The sequence below is a fragment of the Microtus oregoni genome, unplaced genomic scaffold (genome assembly GCF_018167655.1).
Source record: "Microtus oregoni isolate MIOR12 unplaced genomic scaffold, Mior012 000048F_ref0000485, whole genome shotgun sequence".
Classification (NCBI taxonomy): Eukaryota; Metazoa; Chordata; class Mammalia; order Rodentia; family Cricetidae; genus Microtus; species Microtus oregoni.
In genome coordinates this window covers 15,957,908-15,980,995 of record NW_024543222.1, presented here as the reverse complement: position 1 = coordinate 15,980,995, position 23,088 = coordinate 15,957,908, and the positions used below count along the sequence as shown (strand labels likewise).

The 23,088-nt window shown below is 43.5% G+C and overlaps 1 protein-coding gene across 1 annotated transcript in view; it reads right to left on the bottom strand.

Moving 5' to 3' along the window:
- Positions 1-23,088, bottom strand: part of Nsf (N-ethylmaleimide sensitive factor, vesicle fusing ATPase) — a 134,694-nt gene that overhangs the window by 9,113 nt on the left and 102,493 nt on the right. The window contains exons 16-17 of the mRNA XM_041635920.1: positions 15,996-16,062; positions 14,391-14,470 (exon numbers count right to left, since the gene is read on the bottom strand). Coding sequence (XP_041491854.1) covers positions 14,391-14,470; positions 15,996-16,062 — 147 coding nt within the window. The remainder of the gene's footprint in view (positions 1-14,390; positions 14,471-15,995; positions 16,063-23,088) is intronic.

Below are 23,088 nucleotides of genomic sequence, written 5' to 3'. Positions count from 1 at the left end.
TTGTAAAAAGAGTGAAAAAAAATGTCAGAACATTAGGAATTTGTAAACCCAGTAAGAAAAAGATGAAATTAACATTCACTAATTGGAACATTAGCAAGAATTTCTTCATTTTAGGTAGGCGAATGAGGAAATTTAGTTTGCATCTTCAAAGCGATTGCAGTTTAGCTGGCCAGCACACAGGGGCCACTACCAAGTCACGGACCAGAAAACAGTACATGGCGATGGCTGTGGAGACTTGGAGAAGCGTGGAGCGTCTCAGAGTGGGGCAACCTGGAGTAGCAGCACAGAGTGGGCACGGACAAGGCCCCTGAGGGAGCAGGATAGATCTCAAATGCTACTAAACCCTCTGTGGGTACTGGGAGGCCCTGAGCCACAGCACCAAGTCTCTTTGGAGAGATGTGGGCAGCCAATGAAAGGAAGGAGATAGAGTTAACATAAAAAGCATCAGGAGAAACCAAAGAAGGGTCCTAAGGAGAAAGGACTGATGGAGAGAAAGGATCCTGGCACATGCCTGCAGGATGCTCTCCTCTCGTAGCACGGGACAAAGCAGCCACATGGGTACCATGTCAGTTCTGAGTAAATCTCCCCCAAAGGGTCCTGCACCCTTTAGTCCATAGCCTACACATATGGGGTGCTTTTGATGCCAGCCTGGGAGTAAGGAGGAAAGCAATGGAATTCTTCTGAGGGCTGGGCAGCATGTACAGTAAAAAGGGGACAAGCACCATCATTTGCAGCTGTGCGACAGATGTGGGATAGATGATCTCAGCACCAGATTCCTCCACCACAAAAATGGTATATTCCTGGGAAGGGCATATACAGCTGTGTCATTTGCTACCGAGACCTTAGGAACAGTTGTGCCTGACCCCATTCATTGCTCCCTCATTGCAGTGATTAGACGTCTGACCACTTTCATCTCTCCTGCCCAGTCTCTGAAGCACTGGGCCCCCACAGTCTCTTTCCCAAGACATTTCCTTTCTCCGTCAGCATGGCTTTCCCTGTGCCAAGGGTTTGCTCGAATGCCAGCTTTTCCACAGCTTTCTCAAGCCCCACCCACCGTGCGTCCTCTCCTTTACTCTGCTCTGTTCTGCTCTGTTGGCGCACGATCAAATCACCGTTTATACACTATCCACTTGACTTCATGCCCTGTATTTGCTTATTCTTGTATGTCTCAGAGTCTTTTGTAGGAAAGGCTACCCAGGGACAGCACAGGGCCTTGTGCAGCAGGCAGCTAATAAACACGTGTTGAACGAAAGGATGACGATCCAGTTCAGCTTTCAAGGGTAGTAGATCTCTCTTCTCCCCTAGAAAAATGTGCGTCACACCAATGTTTATCAGGAAGCCTTCATTTCAGAGTGTCAGCGGCCCTGAGCACTAAATGTTGAATGCTATGACTACCACATTTAGTGAAAATACTCTAGCGTAGGTGGTGCGTGGGCTTTGTTTACAATTTAAGTCATTGCCCAAGGCTGTCACAACTTTCTATTTAGCCGACCAATCCCTTAGCTACTGACTGCCTACTATTGACTTCTCTAGCAAAGGAAAAGAGATTTATGGGAGGCTAGGAATCCAAGTTAGTGAGATAAGGAGAATTATTGCCTCCTTCAACTCTTGGTTTGCCGTAACCCAGTGAAAACCAGCCAGCAACAGGGTCCAGTGTGGCTCAGTGACTCACAGCTTGCTCACAAGCGGAAAACCCTGGCTTTAAGGCCCAGTACTGTAAACAAACAAACAAACAAATACAACAAGAGTCGGGCAGCCGCAGTGATGGCCTCTTGAGCCTTTCCACGCCTAGCCTGCATTTTGGATCAAGGCTCAGATGTCTGGCGCTACAATGGCTCCTTCTCCTTCTCTTTACACTTTTCCTCCTTCAGTTAAATGCTGAAGTTGAATACCAAAGGAAGGATGTTCCAAATAAATCATGCTGTAACTAGGCAGACAACTACACTTAAATTCTCCATTAGACTTTACCCTGGAGCGAATTCTTTGCTTAGCCCTTTGTAGCCAACCTGGTGCTGTAAGCAGAGCAGAGGACAAGGGAAGGCACTCACGGCTGTTGGGGTAGAAACTGGAGCCTGGACTCCAGATGATTTGAAATGGGCAGAAGCAGACAACTTTGTGATATTAAAGAATCTGTCAACCAATTCCTAAGAAAGACCCCGGGTCGCTTGGAGCAGCATCTAAGGAGGTTCCCTTCTCCCTGTCCTCTTATTCTCTTCTTCATTGGGTAGCTGAGGAACCTGGGGGGAGGTGACACACCTGGACTTAGCTCCACAAAGGGGATGAATCTGGAGTTCGTGCCCACTGACTCCACTTCTGGGGCTCACCGTTGGATGCTTATTTGTTTTGTGACATTGGGAATTGAACCCGGGGCCTCAGACACAGCAGCCAGGAGTGTGAAATCCTATCTGTCTATCTATCTATCTATCTATCTATCTATCTATCGTTTTCTGTTGTCTTATTTTGTTTTTTGAGATAGGGTTTCTCTGTGTAGTTCCGGAACTTGTTTTGTAGACCAGGCTGGCCTTAAACTCAAGCTCCTCCAGCCTCTGCCTCCCCAGCGTTGTGATTAACAGCGTGTGCACCACCACACCTGGCTCCCTGCGTAATTTTAAATCTGTGTCTACAATAGCTGTCCTACTAATTACAAGTTTGGGATAGACATCTGCTAGAAATGACCTCTGAACTCTTAGGAGAAAAGGTTAAATAACTTAAGAAAATAAAGTTGTACTGACCATGCCACACCATTCTTAATGCCAAAGGAATGGCTTGTGTAGACTTCTTCCCCAGGCTGTTTAGCTGGTCCAGCCCCTGATGCACCTAGCTCAGTTTTCAGCTTGATATTTGTAAATTAACCCCTGTTCTGAAGGCATCACTGTTCTAACTTTATTTCCACCTCTGTGGTTTCACCCCAGGGAATCTCTCTTTTTGCACAATCTGTTAGGAGTTTTGTGCCAATGTGTGTCTGTATCATGTTCGTATTTCAGAACCTCCCTTCCCCCACACCCTGTCCTCATTTACCATAGACCATGATCCAGTGTGTCCAGTAATAGCATCTCACCTCTGAAGAGGCAACTTGCTAAACAATTTCAATTAACCAGAACACAGATAAGAACTAAGAAAGAAGCAAAATTCTCTAATGTCTAGGACTGAACACAACCTTACAACCTGCCCACTAGGACAGTGTCCCAGGCCCCTAAGACTTTGAGTGGCCCATAAAAAATTTTAATTTCTTTTACAAGCAAGTGGTGGACTCTCAGGTTGAAGAGGTTTTTTTAACATTATGGTAACACACAGCAATAATAAAAAAATAAGTTCTAAATATTTGTCCATGGACAAAGCTTCCCCATCCCCTGTCACTGTGTTCTTGTTCTGCTAACACCACAGCCTGTGATTCTAACTGTAAGACACTCCTGAGCCCTGGTGCCTGCTCTGCTAACACCACAGCCTGTGACTCTTACTTTAACACACTCCTGAGCCCTGGTGGCTGCTCTGCTAACACCACAGCCTGTGATTCTCTCTCTCTCTCTCTCTCTCTCTCTCTCTCTCTGTCTCTCTCTCTCTCTCTCTGTCTCTCTCTCTCTCTGTCTCTCTCTGTCTCTCTCTGTCTCTCTCTGTCTCTCTCTCTCTCTCTCTCTCTCTCTATATATATATATATATATATATATATATATATATATGGCAAAATTTTCCAAGCCTGAACATATACCATTTCATAAAGAAGAATACACTTTGGGGGCTGGAGAGATTTTGGCTCAGTGGTCAGAAGCACTGGCTGGTCTTATAGAGGACCAGGTTCAATTATCAGCACTCACAGCTATCTGTAACTCCAGTTCCAGGGGATCCAATGCCCTCTTCTAGACTCTGAGGAAACCAGTCAAACATGTGATGTAGAAACACATGAAGACAAAACACCCAATGATTCCATCAAAAATGAAGCCCCTGCTTTCTTATGAATTCCTGTTCTTGACCCCAGTGAAACCTAAGATGGTTTACTTACCCCAAACTTATCTTCAAATTTCCAAGAACCTTGGTATGAAAGTGTACTATACCCTGCTTATTTGGGTACAGGCATATCCTTGTCACTGGTGGGTATCATAGGGACACCAGCTTATGCATGAACCGGAAAAAATGGCAACAGGGACAACAGCAACATGGAAATAGCCAGGGGGTCTGTGCAAACCCAGCCACACTTGCCACTGCTGTCCACTCTAGTACCTTCCTCATACGTGGGGTTGCCATAGAGACCCTAGACTAAGAACACATGTCCCATGCATGGGATACAGGGACACTGAAAACTCATTTGATGTCTTTTTGCTGTTGTTGTCATTTTGTTTTTTCGAAATAGGGTTTCTCTGTGTAGCTCTGGTTGTCCTGGAACTTGTTCTGTAGACCAGGTTGGCCTCAAACTCAGAGATCCGCCTGCCTCTGCCTCCTGAGTGCTGGGATTAAAGGTGTGCGCCACCATCCAGCTGGCAGTAAGCATTTTCAACCTCAGATGTCTAAAGCCATGTTACAGATTGGAAAAACAACCCTTCCATCAGCTGAACCATAACAGCTGCCATTTATCTTAGTCACCTTTAGCTACATGGGTGTTCAACCATTATCCATTCAGACGGGAAGCACAGCACTGAGCAGAGCTAGGGATTGTGAGGACCAAAGGGCCCTCTCACTACCACAGAGTACCTTACAGACAGTACAACATTCATCTTATAAGAAAAAGCAAGGTTAGAAACGCACATCACACATACTCCAACAAGGCGGCCTCCTCTGTTTGAGGATGAGGATGCTGCTGTTTGAGGCCATGGTGGGCTACATGAGACCCTATCTCAACAAAGCAAACAAAACAATTTTTTCCTGCTAGGCTAAAAATGAAAATAACTATATATAAACATTACAATTCTTTTCTTATTATCGAAGTAATATAGGTTTACAGCAGAAATTTTATAAAATATAAGCAAAAGCAAAGCAGAAAAAAATCAGCTACAACGTTTCCATCTAGATAGAGCAGCCATACTTAAGATGGAAACAGTAGAACTTCTGTTACCATAGGACACTACTTTTTTGTGTTTTACAGAGAACACCATCTTTCAGAATAATGTTTTATATGAGAATTTAGAGGATGCTGAGCCCAGTTTTAATTGTTTGTAAGAGCACTGGAATGTAGACAGAAAGTTTGGAGGCCTGTTGAGGAAAAGGCAGTTACAACAGTTTGGGAATTATCTACTCCACCCCTTGTGATTTTTCTGAGACAGGTCATGCTATGTACATAGGCCAGGCTGTTCTTAAACTTGCAGACTCCTGCTCCCACCTCCCAAGAGTGTGCCACATGCATTCAAGACCCCTTTCTCACCTCCCATTTTCCTGCATGTGTATGTATGTTGATTTTGAGATGGGGCCTCACATTGTAACCCAGGCTTGATTAGAACTCACTATATAGCCCAGGCTAGCCTCAAACGTATGTCAATACCCCTACCTCTGTCCCCACATTTGGGGGCCCCTGTACAGAGGGTCATCTGCCTCGCTGCTGTCATTATGAGTGCCTTTCTCTCGTCTCTTCCCATAACACTGTTCTTTCTTGAGTTGGCCCCTCTGCACCTTGCTCTGAGCTGCCTAAGGCAGGACACTTGGCAGCTAGGGCTACAGCACATGGCTGTGTTCTTTCCTGTGACCTTTCTGGGTTGGTTCCTACGCAAAGACCCTGAAGCCTCGCTCGTTTGACAGGGTGAATTTCTCTGCTGCCTTTATTTGTTTGTTTGGAGAGTCTGTTTTCTTTGGAAATGAACAATAAGGCAATACTTGAGCTGTGCTTTGCAGTTCATGAAGAACTGGTTCTTGACCCCCGATGATAGCTCAGCTGGTAAGGTGCTTCCTACGCAAGCACGAGGTTTTGTGTTTGACCCCTAGAGGCCACAGGGAGCTGTGTGTGCAGCCCACTTTCCCACTGCAGCACTGAGGACACAGGCTGGTTCTTGGAGTTCATTGGCTGGCCAGCCTGGCCTACTTGGCCAGCTCCAGGCTAGAGAGACAACCTGTTTCAGCAATTGAGGAAACAACCTGGAGTTGTCTTCTGGCTTCCACGTGTGCTTAGGCACGTGTGCACACATATATGTGCATGTGAATCTGTACAATGCACACAGAGAGACCATAAGTATGGTTCTTATTTCCCACAACTCAGACACCTTTGAAGGTCATTCTCATTTTACAAATGAAAAAAACTTGGAGACTCAGAAGCTAAATGGCTGGATTCAGATTTGTCTTTGGAATTTTCCCGTTCTCTTATTTATATTGCTAATAACAGTTCTATGTGTAGTTAAGACCCATGATTTGCAAAATAACCACCACTAACTAAAACGGTATCTACAGAACTGAGATAGCTGTACACATCTACAGGCCCCAAGCATCTGGGAGGCTGAGACAAGAGGACTGCAAGTTCCTGGCCAGCCTAAGCTATGTAGAGCTCCTATCTCAGAACAAAACAAACACAAGTGTGTGCACGTGTGTGCACGTGCGTACGTGCGTGTGTACACACCAGATATTTGGCACCCAGTGCAAAGGATTCTGCATGACAGGAGGGCTGTCACAGTGTGTGGGTTACAGACAAACTGACTTAAAGTCATCAAGTTCCAGTACTACTTCTTTTCCAGTAAACACCAGGACTCCTGATAGATTGTCCGAGCCCTTTCATAAGATTGGCTTTTACTCAAAGGCTGTTAAGCACAGACTGCATGGCATAAAGTCCCAGGGATGCTCAGAGATTGGTGTCCTGAATTTAAGCACAGGAGCATATGAAGGAAGATGAGCTGCCATTCAGTTGTACCAGGAGCTGGGAAGAACACGGGCCACAGTCTCCAGGGGCTTCAGGGAAAGGCAACGGGTGGGTTGGCACAAGTGCACCCAGCATCAGGTCTTCAGGGAGCTCGGTGGCTGGGAGCCCCTCTCCCACTTCTATACCCTGCCTTATTGAGCTCTGAAATTCTTGCCTTTATTTCATTCTTTTATAATAATAATAATCTCTAATACCCACATAAATGCATTTGCCTTAGGACTTAACCTGCAAATCTCACTGAACAGAGGTGAGATGCCCATTTCCCTCCCAAGTATTGCACAGGAGGGGACGGGGCGGAACTCTGGGCAGCCCTCTGCACAGCAGGCCCATTCCTCAGCTGTCTGCCTCACAGCTGAAAAGGTCCCAGGGATGCCTCATGGCATGTCTTTGCTTTAACACCTTATGTGGTTACAGTTCATACTACAACCCTGCCCAGGGTTTCTCTGTGTAGCCCTGGATGTCCTGGAACTTGCTCTGTAGACCAGGCTGGCCTCGAACTCGGAGAGTCACCTGCCTCGGCCTCCTGAGTGCTGGGATTAAAGGTGTGTGCCACATTTATAAAGACCTTCACTATATGATATCTTAGTTGACCTTCAACTGGATAGGAAAAGAAGAATTCTTTTCACTTTTATAGATAAAGAAATACACACAGAAACTAAGATCCCAGTCTAAGGCAATAGTGCCAGAAGGTAACTGAACCAAGACTTGAACTCAGGATTTATAACCTAAGTCCAAAGCAAAGAGTGCATTCTGCAGAGACGGGACCCCTAGGAGGTGAATGGCACCATCACCTCCAGAACTGGTGTCATAGTGGGGTAACTGACCGAGGATACAAGAGATCAAGGCCAAGTTCTAGCTGTGAGGTAAAATTCTCATTAACATGTCTCTGCTGATTATTTAGATATTCTGTATTACTGGAAAATGGGGTATACACTACACACACGTGCAAGTGAACACGCACTCACATGCGCACGCACATACCCCAGAACTCATTTCGGTAATAATGCCTACTGTAGATGTATTCTTCCAAAACCAGTTTAAAATATTCAAACCCTTTGAGATGTCTGCTGATTTTACTCAGATATTTGTAACAATGTTTTATAGAAAGGTTCATCAAATGTCTTTTACTATTTTTGATTCATTTGAAACGATTCTACACTTACATATTTTATTCAATTTACATGTAACTTTCCAAGAAAGCCTATTCTAAGAAAAGTGCATATAAAATAGTCTTAGGAAGCATAGTAGCTATATAATATCCTTGACTTACTAAACGGAAAAATTAGGCCAATCATTATTTTTTAAATTAGTAATAGTAAATAAAAAGAAGCCCACTGCAGAAGTCACCCTGTCAAGTGGTTACAATGCATCTGGCAAAATGACTGTAGCCCTCCCTGCTGAAGCGGTTACACGTCACTGAGTCATGCTTCAGTCAAGATGACGGCACCCTGTAGAAGTGGTTACACGTCTCACTGAGTCACACTGCCGTCATTAGCCGGAGTTAACTCTAAACAGATAGATGGAGAGATTCTCATGCCTAGGCCTGTAGGCCTTGCAGTCTTCCATTATCTGTTATTCACTAAAGCCACCCAGTGCCTGAGGAGGTGCCCAATATTACCAAGACCTTCCTGATAACGCAGCTACTCTGAGACTGTGCGGAAATGTCCGTTAAGAATTACATAAAAACAGTGCTGTCTATAGACACATGCCATTAAAACAAAACCCATGGAAAACATAGACCTATCCAGAGATCTATAGTTTCTCTTTTTCTTTTTTAAAGAATATTTTATTGAATATTCTCTCAAAGAATAGTAACTAGATTACTGCCTGCCTAGCTATAGCTTTTTATTGGTCCAGTTATGTCCCCAAATACCTTCCCTCACAAATCTTTTTTGAGACAGAAACTCATATAGCCCAGGCTGGCCTTACCAGTCTAGCTGAGGATGACCTTGAACTTCTGATCCTCTTGCTTCTACTTCCTAAAGGCTAGGATTATATGTGTGAGCCCCACCACACCTGTCTGCCTGCCTGCCTGCCTGTCTCTGTCTGTCTCTGTCTGTCTCTCTCTGAGACAGGGTCTCACAATGTAGCCCAGGCTGGCCTTGAACTCAGTCCACTTGCTCCTGCTCCCTGAGAGTCAGGATTACAAGCACGCCCAGCACATCCAGTTTCCTTTCCTCTAAAGAACAAAACCCATTCCTAGGCACTAGAGCAGTCGAATCTTGCAGTCAACTTCAGTTTAAGCTCTTAACTAGCAGGTCTGAGCTTTCCTGCAGTAATATCGCTAGGAATATTTGGAGATAGTCTTTTCAAAGTTTATAGTTCCAAAGAGCAAACTATTGCTATGGCACAAACAAGTTACATGTGAAGAAACATGTTGATTCCCACCAGCTGAGGAGAAGGCCAAGAGTACCTGTGTCATGGGTCCCTGACCTTACTTGCATATGTGACCAGGTACCATTTCTATATGCCATGATAAAAGGTTGGGAGGCACTGAGAAGAGGGATTGGTTTTTCACTGACTGCAAGGCTATTCTATTCTATTCTATTCTATTCTATTCTATTCTATCCTATCCTATCCTATCCTATCCTATCCCATTCCATTCTATTCCATTCTAGTGGGGCTTCCAGTGTGATCCCAAACAATGTTAGGAACACCCAGAATTAAGAAGCCAGTTAATGGCTTGAACACCCCTAGACTTGTTGAGGAAACGGGGAAATTGCGCCGTTTTACGGCCTGAAGAGCCTCTTTTTAGGCACTTGTCTTCCAAATGATAAAGCTATTGTTTTAAGCATGACATTAGAGACCCCAGAGGAAACATTAAAGCCACTGGTGTCACTGGTACAGGCGGTTCACCTGTCCTTCCCGCTTTATTGGGGCTCTTCCATGACATGGAGACCTCGGCTTTCATCCTCCAGATTTGGAAAAGCACCCCTGCCCCCCGCCACAACTTCCATAAATCTGCAAGCCTTGAAAAGAGTCCCAGTGCTATGGAGTAAAAGCGCCGGCATTAGGATCTCACTGCAAGGAGGGGTGTCTTCAAGCCTCTCACTGCTAAGCCGGACATTTCCTAACACTGGACAAATTGTACGTCCAGCTCAGGGAGGGTGAACTGCAGTGGTCTTTCACCCTCCGAGCCAATTGTTAGCTTTTCACAGGAATCAGCGGGGAAGCACATGTGAAGCCCCTGTGTGCCGGTGAGCGCCCCCATGCCTTGTGTGACTCTGCATGTAGATGAAGCAGGCTGGGAGCTTTCTGAGCTGTGGCGGCTGAGTTCTCAGAGAGGCCTTTTCTCCGGCTCGGCTCCCTGCTGGGACAGCCCTTTTCAGTCTTTCTATCCCCCCTCGATCTCTTCTCCCCCAGAACACAGGGAAACTTGATTGAAATAAAGACCTAGGGAACATGTTTTATTTTCTCCTGTTCAATCCATTTTAGAAAAGCTTTTAATTGGTTTTAAAAAGATGCTAAACAAAATGTGATGATGTTTCTCAGTCTTCATGAGCTACCGATACCACTTTTTATACTTTCAAAGGGCTAATAAATCAATCATGAAAGTAACTCTCCAGATAAATTTAAAGCAAATCCACTGAATACCAGGTTCATTAAAAATCTATGCATTTGCTTAGAAAAATTTAAAATTCAAAGAAAATTATCCTAGTAACTGAAATCTGCCTTGAATTTTTAGCTCTACACCGAAAACCCAAGAACAAGGCGGTCACAAAGGAAAAAAAAAGGAGGGCTTGAGACCCAGTTTTAATAAGCCAATTTACAAGAGGGGAGGGTGGGGGAAGGGAAGTGGAAAGGGAGTCTCTGGAAACACAACACCACCGGCCCGGAGGGATTCTGTCATTGGAGCATGTGCATACACGCACACACAATATTTCTGCGAGAAAGCTGACCTTACAATACATGCCAACTGAAGGCTCCTGTGCCGGGGAGACTGCTGTCCTGCAGGACGCGCAGGGTTTTCTAAAGAAAGACGCCCACAGCTTTTGTTTTCTCGCCAGAAGGAACAGTTCTCTGTGACCCACACTCTCTACCTGACTCGGTGCCTCTGGCTTTAATATTAAATAGAAAAATCCATGCGGCAATGGTTTGCTCAAGCCGACGCTCTCACTATAGAGTCACCAACATTCTCCACGCTGCACCAGCTTAATCATTCTCATTTTCTTGACACAATGTACAATACAATTACGAGGTGAAGTGGTGTAGCCAGGGCATATTTTTTATTCTGTTTAACTTCTGCCAACTAGAAATATTTCCAATACTAATTTCTTCTGTCACAAATTCACTTACACAGTAGGTCACCTGGCAGACGGGGTCAGAGTCACCAAGTTCTGACTAATGACAGGCCAGTGTTCCCTTAAAAGAGAATCCCTGCCATTCCCTGTAACTAAGGTAACCAGGTTTCTTACTTCTTACATACATCTTCACTTCTTAGAGAAATTCATTCCAGAGCCCTTTTAATGATCCAATTGCTGGGTGTAAGACTGCTCCCAAGCTGGGATTTCTCCACGTACCCTGGTGACTCGCCCTTTACTTTTAACCTTCTATATACTTCTCCTTTCATCATTTACATGGCTTGAGAAACTGCATTTTAAAAATGTGACACTTTTATTGAGATATAATTTGCAAAGCACACAGTCCATTAGTTTAAAGTGTGTAGCTCAACAGTTTTCAGTCCGTTCACAGATATGGGCAGCTCTCACCACGCTTGATCTCAGAATATTTTCATCTTTCCAAAAAGAAATCCTATACTCATTAGCTGTTACCTGCCTCTTATTCTCACAATCCAGCCCTCCCTGATCTGGCAACCGCTGAAAATGGACCTTCTGTCTCTACAGAACTGCCAATTGCAGACCCTTCAGAGAAATGGACTCCCAGTGGGGCTGGAGAGGTGGCTCAGTTTAGAGCACTGCTGTCCTTGCTGAGGACCTGGGTTCGAGTCTCAGCACCCACATGATGGCTCACAACCATCTGTAACTCCAGTTCCAGGATATCTGATGCCCTCTTCTGGTCTCTGAGGGCACTAGTCACATATAGAGTGCATAGATATACATGTAGCCAAAACACTCAGACCATATAAAATAAAATGGATAGATCTAAAGATTAAAAAAAGATGGATCATAGTATACGGTCTTTTGTGATTGTCTTTTCCCACTTGGCACATTTTTAAGGTCCGTTTATGTTGAAGCATGTTCTGAGTGCATTTGCATTGCTGAATAAGATTCCACTTCATGGCTGTACTATATTTTATTCCACTTAGATTCACATTGTTTTCCTTTTGGTTTCTATAAATAACCCTGCTATGAACGTTGGTGAACAAGCTTTGGAGCAAGCATGCGTTTTCCTTGCTGTGGGTAGAGTCTAGAAGGTCAGGCACCTCCTGACCTCAGCTGAGCCTTTAGAGGCACTGCTAAGCTTTCCCAAAGACAACACAATTTTAACATTTTTATTAGCAGTTTATATGGCCTCCAATTTTTCTAACTCTTCACCAACACTTATTTATATCCAACTTTTGGATCATAGACACCTATAATTCAAAATATAAAGTACTTCACTACGTTGGTCTTGATTTACAGTCCCTGATGAACAAGAAAATGAACGCTCTACTCAGTATTAACTGGTCACTTGAATTTCACATAAAAAACTTAAAAATAATTAGTGTGTGTGTGTGTGTATGTATGTATGTATGTATGTATGATGGGGGAGAGCATGTGCCATGGTACAGATGGGAGGTCAGAGGACACCTTTGTGGAGTCAGTTTTCTCCTTTTACCTTTTCATGGGTTTGGGGAATTGAACTCAGGTCCTCAGGCTTGCATGGCAAGCGCCTCTATCTGCTGAGCCCTTTTGCTGGCCCCTGAACCTTTAAAATGTTTTTACATTACACATATCTTGTTTTTACCTAAGACCATCAGCATGAGAAGATGCACACAGTGATAAATATGTATTCAATGTGTTTGCAGGATAAACTATGGGGGATGTGTGTGGGCATGTGTGCTGGAAGACTTAGAAGCATAAGAAACTTTTCCTTCCCTTAAGAGTCTTAAAATTATTTTAAGAAATAGAACCAGTTATTATTTAGTCTCTAATCAAAATGTAGCACAATGTCTTGGGAGTAAATGTGCTTTTGAGGAAGCCTAAAAACCCAGGTTCAATCCTTAGAACCCACATAAAGGTGAATGGAGAGACCCGGCCCCTCAAGGTTGTCCTTTGACCTGCACAGGGCCTATGGCATGGAACCCCAATTATAAATACAATGAAAAGATACTTTAAAACATGTCATTTGTTAGTATTTTCTATGTATATCTATTTTGGATATAAAGAGCTTTCAGGGGGGAAATGCACCTTTATTTAGACTCATGTGGAGAGCACATGACCAGGTAAAGGGGAGATTTGAAAATAACATTGGAAAGCTATTCATTCTTCTCCTAAGTGAACTTTTGCATAAATTCTTTTCAAACAAAAAGCTGCATATTATAATATATTTAAATGCCTGAAAAAATATCTCCCATTCTAAAAATTTTAAATATGCTAGCTTCATAAAAATAAATTTGTATGAGTATGTAGAAATTGTTTATTTTGTTTTAGACACATTTATTTACTTAATTTAAAAACAGAAGGAATCAAGAGAAGCCAAAAATTAAGCCACTTCTCTTAATATCAGCCTTAACATAGGAAAGACTTCATAGGATGAGGCAGGAGACTGACTCAAATCCAGGAATTTGAGGGAGTCTAGGCAGCACAGTGAGAACCCCATTTCAAAATCAAAGCAAAAACTATTGATAGTGGTAGGGAACCTGCCTAACATACATGAAGCCCTAGGTTTGACCTAGCACAGGAAAAAGAAAATCCTTGCATGTTGCATCTATTGCAAAATTTCAAGGATGTTATGCATCTTTCATGATTTCATAAAATGTTTAGGAAACACTAAAAACCGAGAAAATCAAGATCAGCCTGTATGTGTGAAATATGCAGGTGTAGTTTAACTCTTAGGTTACATATTAGAGAGGCAAACTAAGTTTATCGTCTCTTTCTCCTCATAGCTCATGAGACTCTCATACATGAAAACACTAAGATGTTTTCAAATAGTTGCTCACCCTCTTGTGTCTCCCTTTGATTGGCATTTCTTCAATGTTCTACAACACAGACTCAACCTGAGAATGTCTTGTGACACAGCCAAGCTAACCCTGGGACCCTCGACATAAGGAGTGCATTTAACCAGTGCTCATAGGATGCTTCTGCAATTGTTAAGGGTTCAAAGTCAATGACTCCAGCATCAATATCCGTGAAGATGCGACCAAGCAAATGGTGATCCCAGCTCTGCTCCTTAAGAGCAGCGCGGGGTACATGAGAAACCATCTTGGTGTTTGCAGAAAAGGAAAAGGAAAAAAATCTGTTAGGAAAACAATTTACCTTTAGACAGAAGGCTAGATCAGATGCCTTCTGGAACCCTTCAACAACAGAATTTTATGTATGTGATAACCTGCATATTCGAATGTACCACTGTATAAACTTCACGGGAGAGTCTGTAAGAATGTTCCTTATTATTACTGATTTACCTGAGGAGGCGCTTTCTTCAGTAACACAAGAAGAGCCTGCAACACCAGGTTGGAGAACCGGGGGCCAATGGGGACGTAATCTAAAAGAGAAACACGGCTGTGGCTCAGGACTGAGATCTTGGGGTACATGTACAAACTCGCAGATCTGTCTGCATCGAGACCAAACATCAGCTGTGGTAAGAGGCAGGTAGCTATGCCATGAACACCCTTAATAATAGACATTCTTCAAACAGCACATAAGAACTTATCTGCACATTTTTAAAAAGCTTCTAAATATCCTTTGATTCACATAAACATATTTCCTGGTCTTCAGGGACTATTTTTTTCCCAAAGGAGAGAGTATCCAGGCGTATTTACCAACACTTCTAAGAAGCGACTGGAAACCATCACAGTAGCTGTGACTAAGTCTGACAGAAACAATAGGTACAAACAGGCTGGGACGTGGCTCAGCGGTACAGAGCTCAGGAACAGAAAAGGGTGAAACAAAAACAAAACAGAAAGAAATGGTAGCATAACTACAGGGATGGAGAAACATCCAGACTGGCCTTCAGAAAATGCAGAGCAGGTGATTAGGGAACTTTCTATCTGGGGAACGAATGTCACGTCCCCAGCTTCCTCTGCGTGAGACTCTAGTCCTGTGCTTGAAGCCCTGCAGGCTTCGTCCTGTGCAACCCAGTGTTCTCTGAACACCCAGGATATAGGCATCCCCTAGTTTATCCTACTTTTTATCATACAGGTGAGGTAGTATTGTTTTCCTCTGAGATCCCTCTAGAGCAGCAGCAATTCTAGTACAGCAGTAGTACTTGAACAAAAGTAACTATTTATACATGTGGAAATATACTCAGAGGGCGCACATTCCTCCACAGTGTGTTGTTGTGACCACACGCCTTCAGTGTGTTCAGATAAAGGGGTTTGCACAGAGCTGTGAACATGGCTGAAAGTCCTTAAGGAAATAATGCTGGGGGCTCTCCCCAGGGTTCATCAGGTCACCACATGTTTGTCCTGCTCTGATCTACTGTTATAATGACACACACCAGACTGACTCAATTTCCAACGAATGAAATGTAAAACTGACAAAACTTGGCTGACATTTACCAGGTGACTTCTGAGTTGAGTGCAAGGATCATTGTATCTACTGCACTTGAACCTAAGAGGTGTTTGGTCCTTTGTAAAATTACTGTAGAGCACCTTTCATTTCCAGAATTGCAACATTTTTTAAACTTTATTTTTATTATTTTTATGTGCATTGGTGTTTTGCCTGCATGTCTGTTTGAGGGTACCCCTAGAACTGGAGTTAGAGACAGTTGTGAGCTGTCACGTGGGTGCTCGTCCTCTGGAAGAGCAGTCAGTGCTCTTAACCACTGAGCCATCTCTCCAGCCCCCCAGAATCCCCACATTTACTGCCCTACATTGCTCATTTACTGTAGAAAATGAAGCCTCTCATCATGACTACTGACTTCACATGAGAGGCACTACGATAGCCCCTGGAGAACAAGGTATTTCTATGGTCTCATCGTCTACAAGTTCCCACGCAAATACTCTTCTCCTGTAATTTTAAGATTTCAGTTCATGTGTCAGAGCATTACAGCCAAAGTTACAACTCACCAAGCAGTCTTTCAATGTCATCCACGACCACACAACTGAGCTGAGATTTGTATGCATCATCAAAGATCTGGAAGAAAGAAAACCATCTATGACATCATTGTCCTCCACAATAAGGAGATTAGACTTGGTTCATTTTTTTTTTCATTTTTTTGACACAGGGTCTTATTATCTGCATGAGGCTGACCTTGAACTCAGAGATTCACCTGCCTCTGCCTCCTGAATGCTGGGATTAAAAATGTGCACGATGACGATGCCCAGGTAAACTTGATTGATTCTTGAACAACACCTCAACAAAGCAGTGTAACACTAATTGCCTATACTACAATGCACTGATAGAGTACATGACCTCAGAACGTAAAGAGTACTTGTGGGGAAACGGAAAGCAGTTAAACAACTGGATCAGAACAACACAGTCAGATGGCGGTCAAACACAGTAAATTAAAGTGAGCTGGCATGTCCTGTTTCTAATCAGACAGAAGAATCTGTTGATGTATAAGTTGAAGGTCAGTGCCCATGGCCTCTTGTGAATGATGACAGGTCTCTTCTAGACACTGTAAATGGTGCTCAGTGTCACCCACCAGGGTCACAAATACAAAGTAATCTCTGTGTCCAGCCTAATCTCTCTGGTTGATGCACAACCTTGGTGAACCACAGTGGCAAAAACTGCCCAGCCCTACCACATAATGCTTTAGCTAGAACAATATTACTTGGTTGGTATCCTTAAGCCATAGAAGTTTTAGAATTAAGTATAGAAATAAAGTAATAAATCTAATAATAATAACAACATGTTTTCATACTAAAATAACCTGCACAGAGATAGATGGTCCTTAATAGTTAAGAAAGGCTACCATGGAATTTCCACAGTCACCGTCTTAACTCAGTTCCTTGTGACCTCTTCCGTGGTATAAACACAAACACAGTTTTCATCTCCATATATTCAGTCAGATCAACCCCTCTAGTAGAGATTCGTTCTTTTGGTCCATGCCCTTTACCCTCTGTCACTCTTGGGTCGCTGTTTCCTTCCAGATGGAAACAATTCTGTAGGGAAAGCTCTTAAGAAAGAAAGTGACAACTCAATCTGCCTCAGGAAGTCCCTGAAGCTCGCCAGATTTGCTAGGACCCTCCTTCCCCAAACTGTGCAAACAGAAAGTGGGCTGTGGGTCGCTCTCAGGCAAGCCAAGCTGCAACGAGGGCTCTCAGAGAAACAAAGACCAGCCCATCCTCCTGGAAGAGGTCCAGCCTAATTGGACTACCTGGAAGGGGTACTCTCCAACCTGTAGAGTTGGGGGTGCTCCAGGCTATTGCAGAACTGAAGGTATCCCAAGCCACATAGGAATGTAGGGGACAAGGATCAAGGATGGTTTCCCAAATTAAAAAAAAAAAAAAGACATTGAAGCCAAAATCTAAATAAGGAGGAGCGCACATGAGTACACTGCATGTCAGGGTCCAGAGAGAAGACGTTCGGGGAGGCGGTGCAATCAGCTGGAGTTTAGCTGATAAGAGAAAGATGTGCGGACATCCATGTGGGCAGAGAGGTGGGGGAGGGGGGAAGCAGAAGAGGAGCTGACAAAAAAACTGGACACACAGCACCCATAACAAAACCAAACAAAGGGGACTGGAGAGATGGCTCAGTGGTTAAGAGCACTGACTGTTCTTCCAGAGGACCAGGGTTCAATTCCCAGCACCCACATGGCAGCTCACAGCTGTCTGTGGCTCCAGTTCCAGGGGACCTAACACCCTCACACAGACATACACGCAGGCAAAACATCAATGCACATAAAATAAAAATAAATTATTAAAAAAAACAAAACCAAACAAAATAAAAAAATCCAGGGTCTCACTATGTAGCCTGGCTGTCCTGGAACTCACTCTGTAGACCAGGCTGGATTTGAACTCAAGAGCTCCACCTGCATCTGCCTCCCTAGTGCTGGGATTATAGACGTGCGCTGCCACCACCCAGCCTGACCGAGAAGATCCCAAAATATTCAGTAAACTAAAAATTTATTGTAAAGGCATTTCTTTGAAAAAGCCACTCTAGAGTTTTAAACGATGAACTGAGATGTCCGTTCTACATTTTAGAACCATTTTCCAGGCTGCTGTACAGAAAAGCAAGAAGAGAGTTAGAGTCTGAGACAGTGGAGCATCAGGAGAGAAGTGGTGGCTGGAAGTCGATGCATGGAGAAGTGAGTAGATTCTGCAGCCGTCGGGGGCGGAGAGGAACAACCTAGGGAAGAGTGAGGGTGGCGATGAAGGAGGAGCAGGAGGCAAAGCATCAGTTTGGGAATGGATGTTGAACACATTTGGACAGGAAGGAGAGGACTACTCAGCAGGCCCGCCCCACCCTAGCTCAAAAAGAGGGAGAGGAGATGGGACAAAGAGCTGCTCAGTTTCCTGATGGCTACTTTCTGCTTTGAGTGAGAGAGTTCAAGACCACGGGAAGGTCTGAGAGCAGTGGTTCTTTCCTGTTTCTGAAGTTTGCACTGGCATTAAAACCACTGTCATACTGTGTAAACGTAGGGAATCAGTAAAAATAACGCTTTGCGGAACACCTTTCGGAGCTCCACTAAAGGTTTCGGGGCAGGGATATCACCTGCCTCTCAAGCTAGGAAGTCATAGGTTATAGTGACAGAAGCCTGGGGCATCCGGGCCTGGCCGGCTGTTTTAAGTCAACGCCCCCTGAATCGGGTTTTCTCCTTTTTTGGTGCAATGTGTAAATTACATCTCAAACTTTTAGTAGCAAATGTGGGACATATTTGGGTGTGTGATGGTGCCCACCTGCAATTCTAACACCTGGGAGGTGGAGGCAGCAAGCTCAGATCTGGGCCAGTCTCAGCTGCAGAAGAAAGTCTGAGGCTAGCTGTGGTTACACAGGGCCCTCTAAAAAAAGAGAAAGAAATGTATGTATGTATGTATGTATGTATGTATGTATGTATGTATGTAAACAGATTGTTTTGTGTCATGTAGTGGAAACAACTAAGGAACTTCACAGTTCATTACACAGGCTACCTGGAATTTTAGAAAAAAAATACCAATGGTATTCATTTAATATAAAGTGTTTTGCACTTTTATTTTAAAAGACAAACAGCTCTCAGTGTGGTCAATGCTACAGAGAGAGGAGTGCTCACAGTCAGCCCTGCAAACAATGTTCTCACCATGACAAGGCCACGCCAAGACCGGTTGACTTGACTAGCCAACCCAGACTCCTCTGCTCTGATTTGAATGTGCAAACACACCCCTTTCACTCCCTACACACACAGGCTTCTCTTTATCTGGTCACTTGTCTAACATGAGGTCTTCCCTCTTCCCCTGGATCCCTGACTTATGTGTAGTCTTCTCAGAAACTGCTTCCTGGCCCGGGCCCCAGCACAGTGCTCACTAAGACAAGACTCAACCTTGACGGGCAAACACAGGAGATTAGCTGCCAGCCTAAATCTAATGAGATATTTACATACTGAGCTGGAAAGTTCTACCATAATTTTATGTAAATCAATTCATAAGGAGGTGAGATATTGGAAGAAAAGACACAGGAAAAAAACCCAACAAGATCATGCAAACTGCCCCAGTTAGAATGCCGTCACAGCATGCCATCAGTAGCAGCACGCAGCAGGTGCATGGTGCCTGCTCTAGATCAAATATGTCACAACCCTGCAGCAGCCAGGTGGGCTGAAGCTACAGCGAGGAGCCGCACCTCACAGACTCCAAAAAGATTAATCTAAGGGAGGTGCGATCATTCTCGAGTCGTCGAGGAGTGTCCCGTAGCGCAGGAGAACTGTCAGCAACTATGTAGAGAGATAATTAGATAGATAGACAGACAGGCAGACAGATGGGGGCCAAGTGAATCAGGCAGGAAGCCTGAAGAAGGCCTGGAGGGAGGGAAAAGGAAGGACTGAAGAAGGAGTGGAAGGAAGAACCCTCTGGGTTTGTGTGGAAATGGTGAGATTTGCCCTGAAGGATGGAGATAATCTCTAGGAAACAGATTCCCAGAGTCTGCTCCCAGCTGTGGACACCGAGGAGCCCGGCACTGTTAAACACGCTGAACCACCTCCCTTCCTTGTAAAGGCAGAGAGTCCACAGACCTAAGGGTCAGAAGAGACAACCGGGGCTCCTCTCAGCACACTGTGTAAGCACTGAGGAGCAAGGACGGGGGCAGGCTGGGGAGGGGGCAGGGCATTGCAAGTGTTCAAGGCACAGAGCTCACTCAGCCTTGGACTCTTCAGACCAGCTAGAGCCACCTGTGAGGAGGGGCGGGGCAGCAGCTGCTTCTCTGGTCTGACATGAACGCTCCAGGGAGGACGCCAGCGTTATTAGCTCCATGTTAATCCCGGCCTTTCAGAGTCACAAGCCACAGCAAAGAGTGCTCTAAGGAGCTCTAGCCTTCACTTTCTCTAACCTCTTTAGTGCTCTTAAGGAAGTGAGGCTAAACTCTCTCTTTTGGAGCCTGGGAGGGTTCACTCCAATTCTGGAGAAGCTGGTGTGAAGTAGCTCAACCTAGTTAGCAGAAATCCAGTGACAGGAGGAATCCCGTGGCTTGAAAATCCCTGATGCAGTAAATCTGTCAGCAATTAGTGGAAAACATATGCTAATCATAGTTGGTAGCATATAAAAACGTAAATGAGCAAATTTAAACTGCCACTATCAGTAATAATCTCTGGTCTCTAAAAATAATTTGGGAGCAGACCAAGCAAACAGGCTATGCAGGAAGTGGACCTCAAGTTCTGGCAAAGCACTAAAGCTTCTTGGATTGACCTTAAAATCCTTCATTTGTTCTCCCTGCTTTTCAAGAAAAAGTCTTACATTTTTTACTATGATGATCCACAGAGAGGGTGTGCTTCACCGTCTAAAAGCCACGTGGTCTCGGAGCTCTGCTCCTCCTTTACAGGCGCGGCAAAAGACGGTGTGTTCACCCAAAAGGGATGTCCACCAGGGCTGGAGCACCCACACCGCTCAACTCCTGCACACTCAAACTTCACTGAATCGGCTCCATGATATATTAGGATGTCAACCCAAAACATCCAAATTCTGTTGCTTAGTAACTGCTGTCAGAAGATCCAGTTTCCAGCTTTGCTTTGTACTGACTAAAGCCTGAAAGGAGGAGGATTAGGCACCATGACTGTCTGTGCAGACTGCAGTTTGCAGAGGGCTCACAGTAGGATATTCACAGAAGATTATTTCGAAAAGCTAGTGGGAAGGAAGATTTCTTCCGCTAATTTCCAAACCTTTGAAAATAAGAATAATCATGCTATTAATAGAAGTTCTATAAATTGCCAATGTTTTTTATTAAATTTTGTTTAACAATTTTAGTAATATCTGGCTTGTCTGTTTTGTCTCCATACTAAGTGTGTACTCAGAAGCACCATGATTAGGTAATTAATTGAAATCAAATTCTATTGTTCTGTCCCCGTCATTTAATGTCATTAACAGCCAGCAAAATAAATTTTTACAGTATAGATGCAAAAATGGGTAAAAGAATTAAAATTTTAGAACAAAATAAAGTTTGGGAAGCAAACATAAAATAGGGGAAAGGAGAAATATCTGCCAATATCTCAAATATCTGAATGAGCATACTGCACCCCCTCCCCACCAAGAAGGAGAGGACAGTCCTTCAGAAAGACCTTGACAGTGTGGGGTTTAACCACGCAGAAAGGATTAGTAAAGAAAGAAACAGAAGTAAAAGATAAATTTTAAATGAATTGAGAACAAACTATTTTCATGTATTCTTGCACCATTATTTTGGGGGGGAAAAGCAATAGTGTAATTATGGCCGTCTTTCTTTATATAAACTACCTGCCTCTGGTCCAAGAAATAAAATGATAACAACAATGTTGAAAGAACTAATTTAGGGGGCTGGAGAGATGGCTCAGTGGTTAAGAGCATTGTCTGCTCTTCCAAAGGTCATGAGTTCAATTCCCGGCAACCACATGGTGGCTCACAACCATCTGTAACGAGAGCTGCTGCCCTCTTCTGGTCTGCAGACACACACAGACAGAATATTGTATACATAATAAATAAATAAATATTTTAAAAAAAAGAACTAATTTAGACCATTCCTACTTAACAAAATTAACACATTGTGTTATCTCTGCGCCTATACACTATTATAATTACAGGACATTTGAACACACACACACACACAGAAGGAGTGCCAGGCCTTGCATATATGCTAAACAGGTACTCTACCAGAGCCATTAAAATGTAGCTAAAGAAAGAACTAGACGCCTATCATTTCACTTAAATTAAAAACCTAGCTAATTGGAAAAGAAAAATTTAATAACATTAAACTAGGGCAAAAATCCAAAGAAACTTATTATTTTCATATTTTATTCAAGTATAAATTAGCACAACTTTCTGGAGGAATGGGCCATGTAAAACCAGTATTATCTTTATATAAAAGGTTTGATAGCAATACATGTAAAAATCTTCACAAATACTAAGATTTTTTTCTTTTGCTATGACAATATGTCTCCTAGAAATGCAAGAAACCAAACCCATCAAGTCTCACCAACATGGATGCCTAAACATGACCTGACCAAGGGGGACACCAACAGATATATATGTTAACAACATGGAAGGAGGAAAGCTCACAGGGACTCCAGGCACTAAGGAGTGCTGAGATTTATAGTCTTCCCTGGGAAGCACACCAACTGGTTACCCAGTAACAAATGGTCAGCCCCGAACACATACAGACAAGTAATATTATATGAACTGAGCAAGTTGTATTTATATATTTAGGAATATGTATGTATACACACATGCGTAACAACAATTACAGAAAAAGAAGCCATGAATTTGAGAATGGGCAAGGGGGTGCCTGGGAGAGGATGGAGGGAGGAAAGAGAAGGAGGAAATTGTGTAATTTTATCATATTCTGAAAAAATAAAACTTTATGTTAAAAATATCAATGAATATTAGCAGTCCAAATCCTGAAGATTCATCCTAAAGTAATAAGCAGAAACCTGTACAATAATAAGTAAAAGTGACCACCATACTTATTAGGTACATATTCTGTGCGAGGAATAGCATGTTACTCTACATGATTCACTATCTCATTTAATTCTCACACTGCCTCTAGGTGGCAATCCTACTGCCTCAGCCT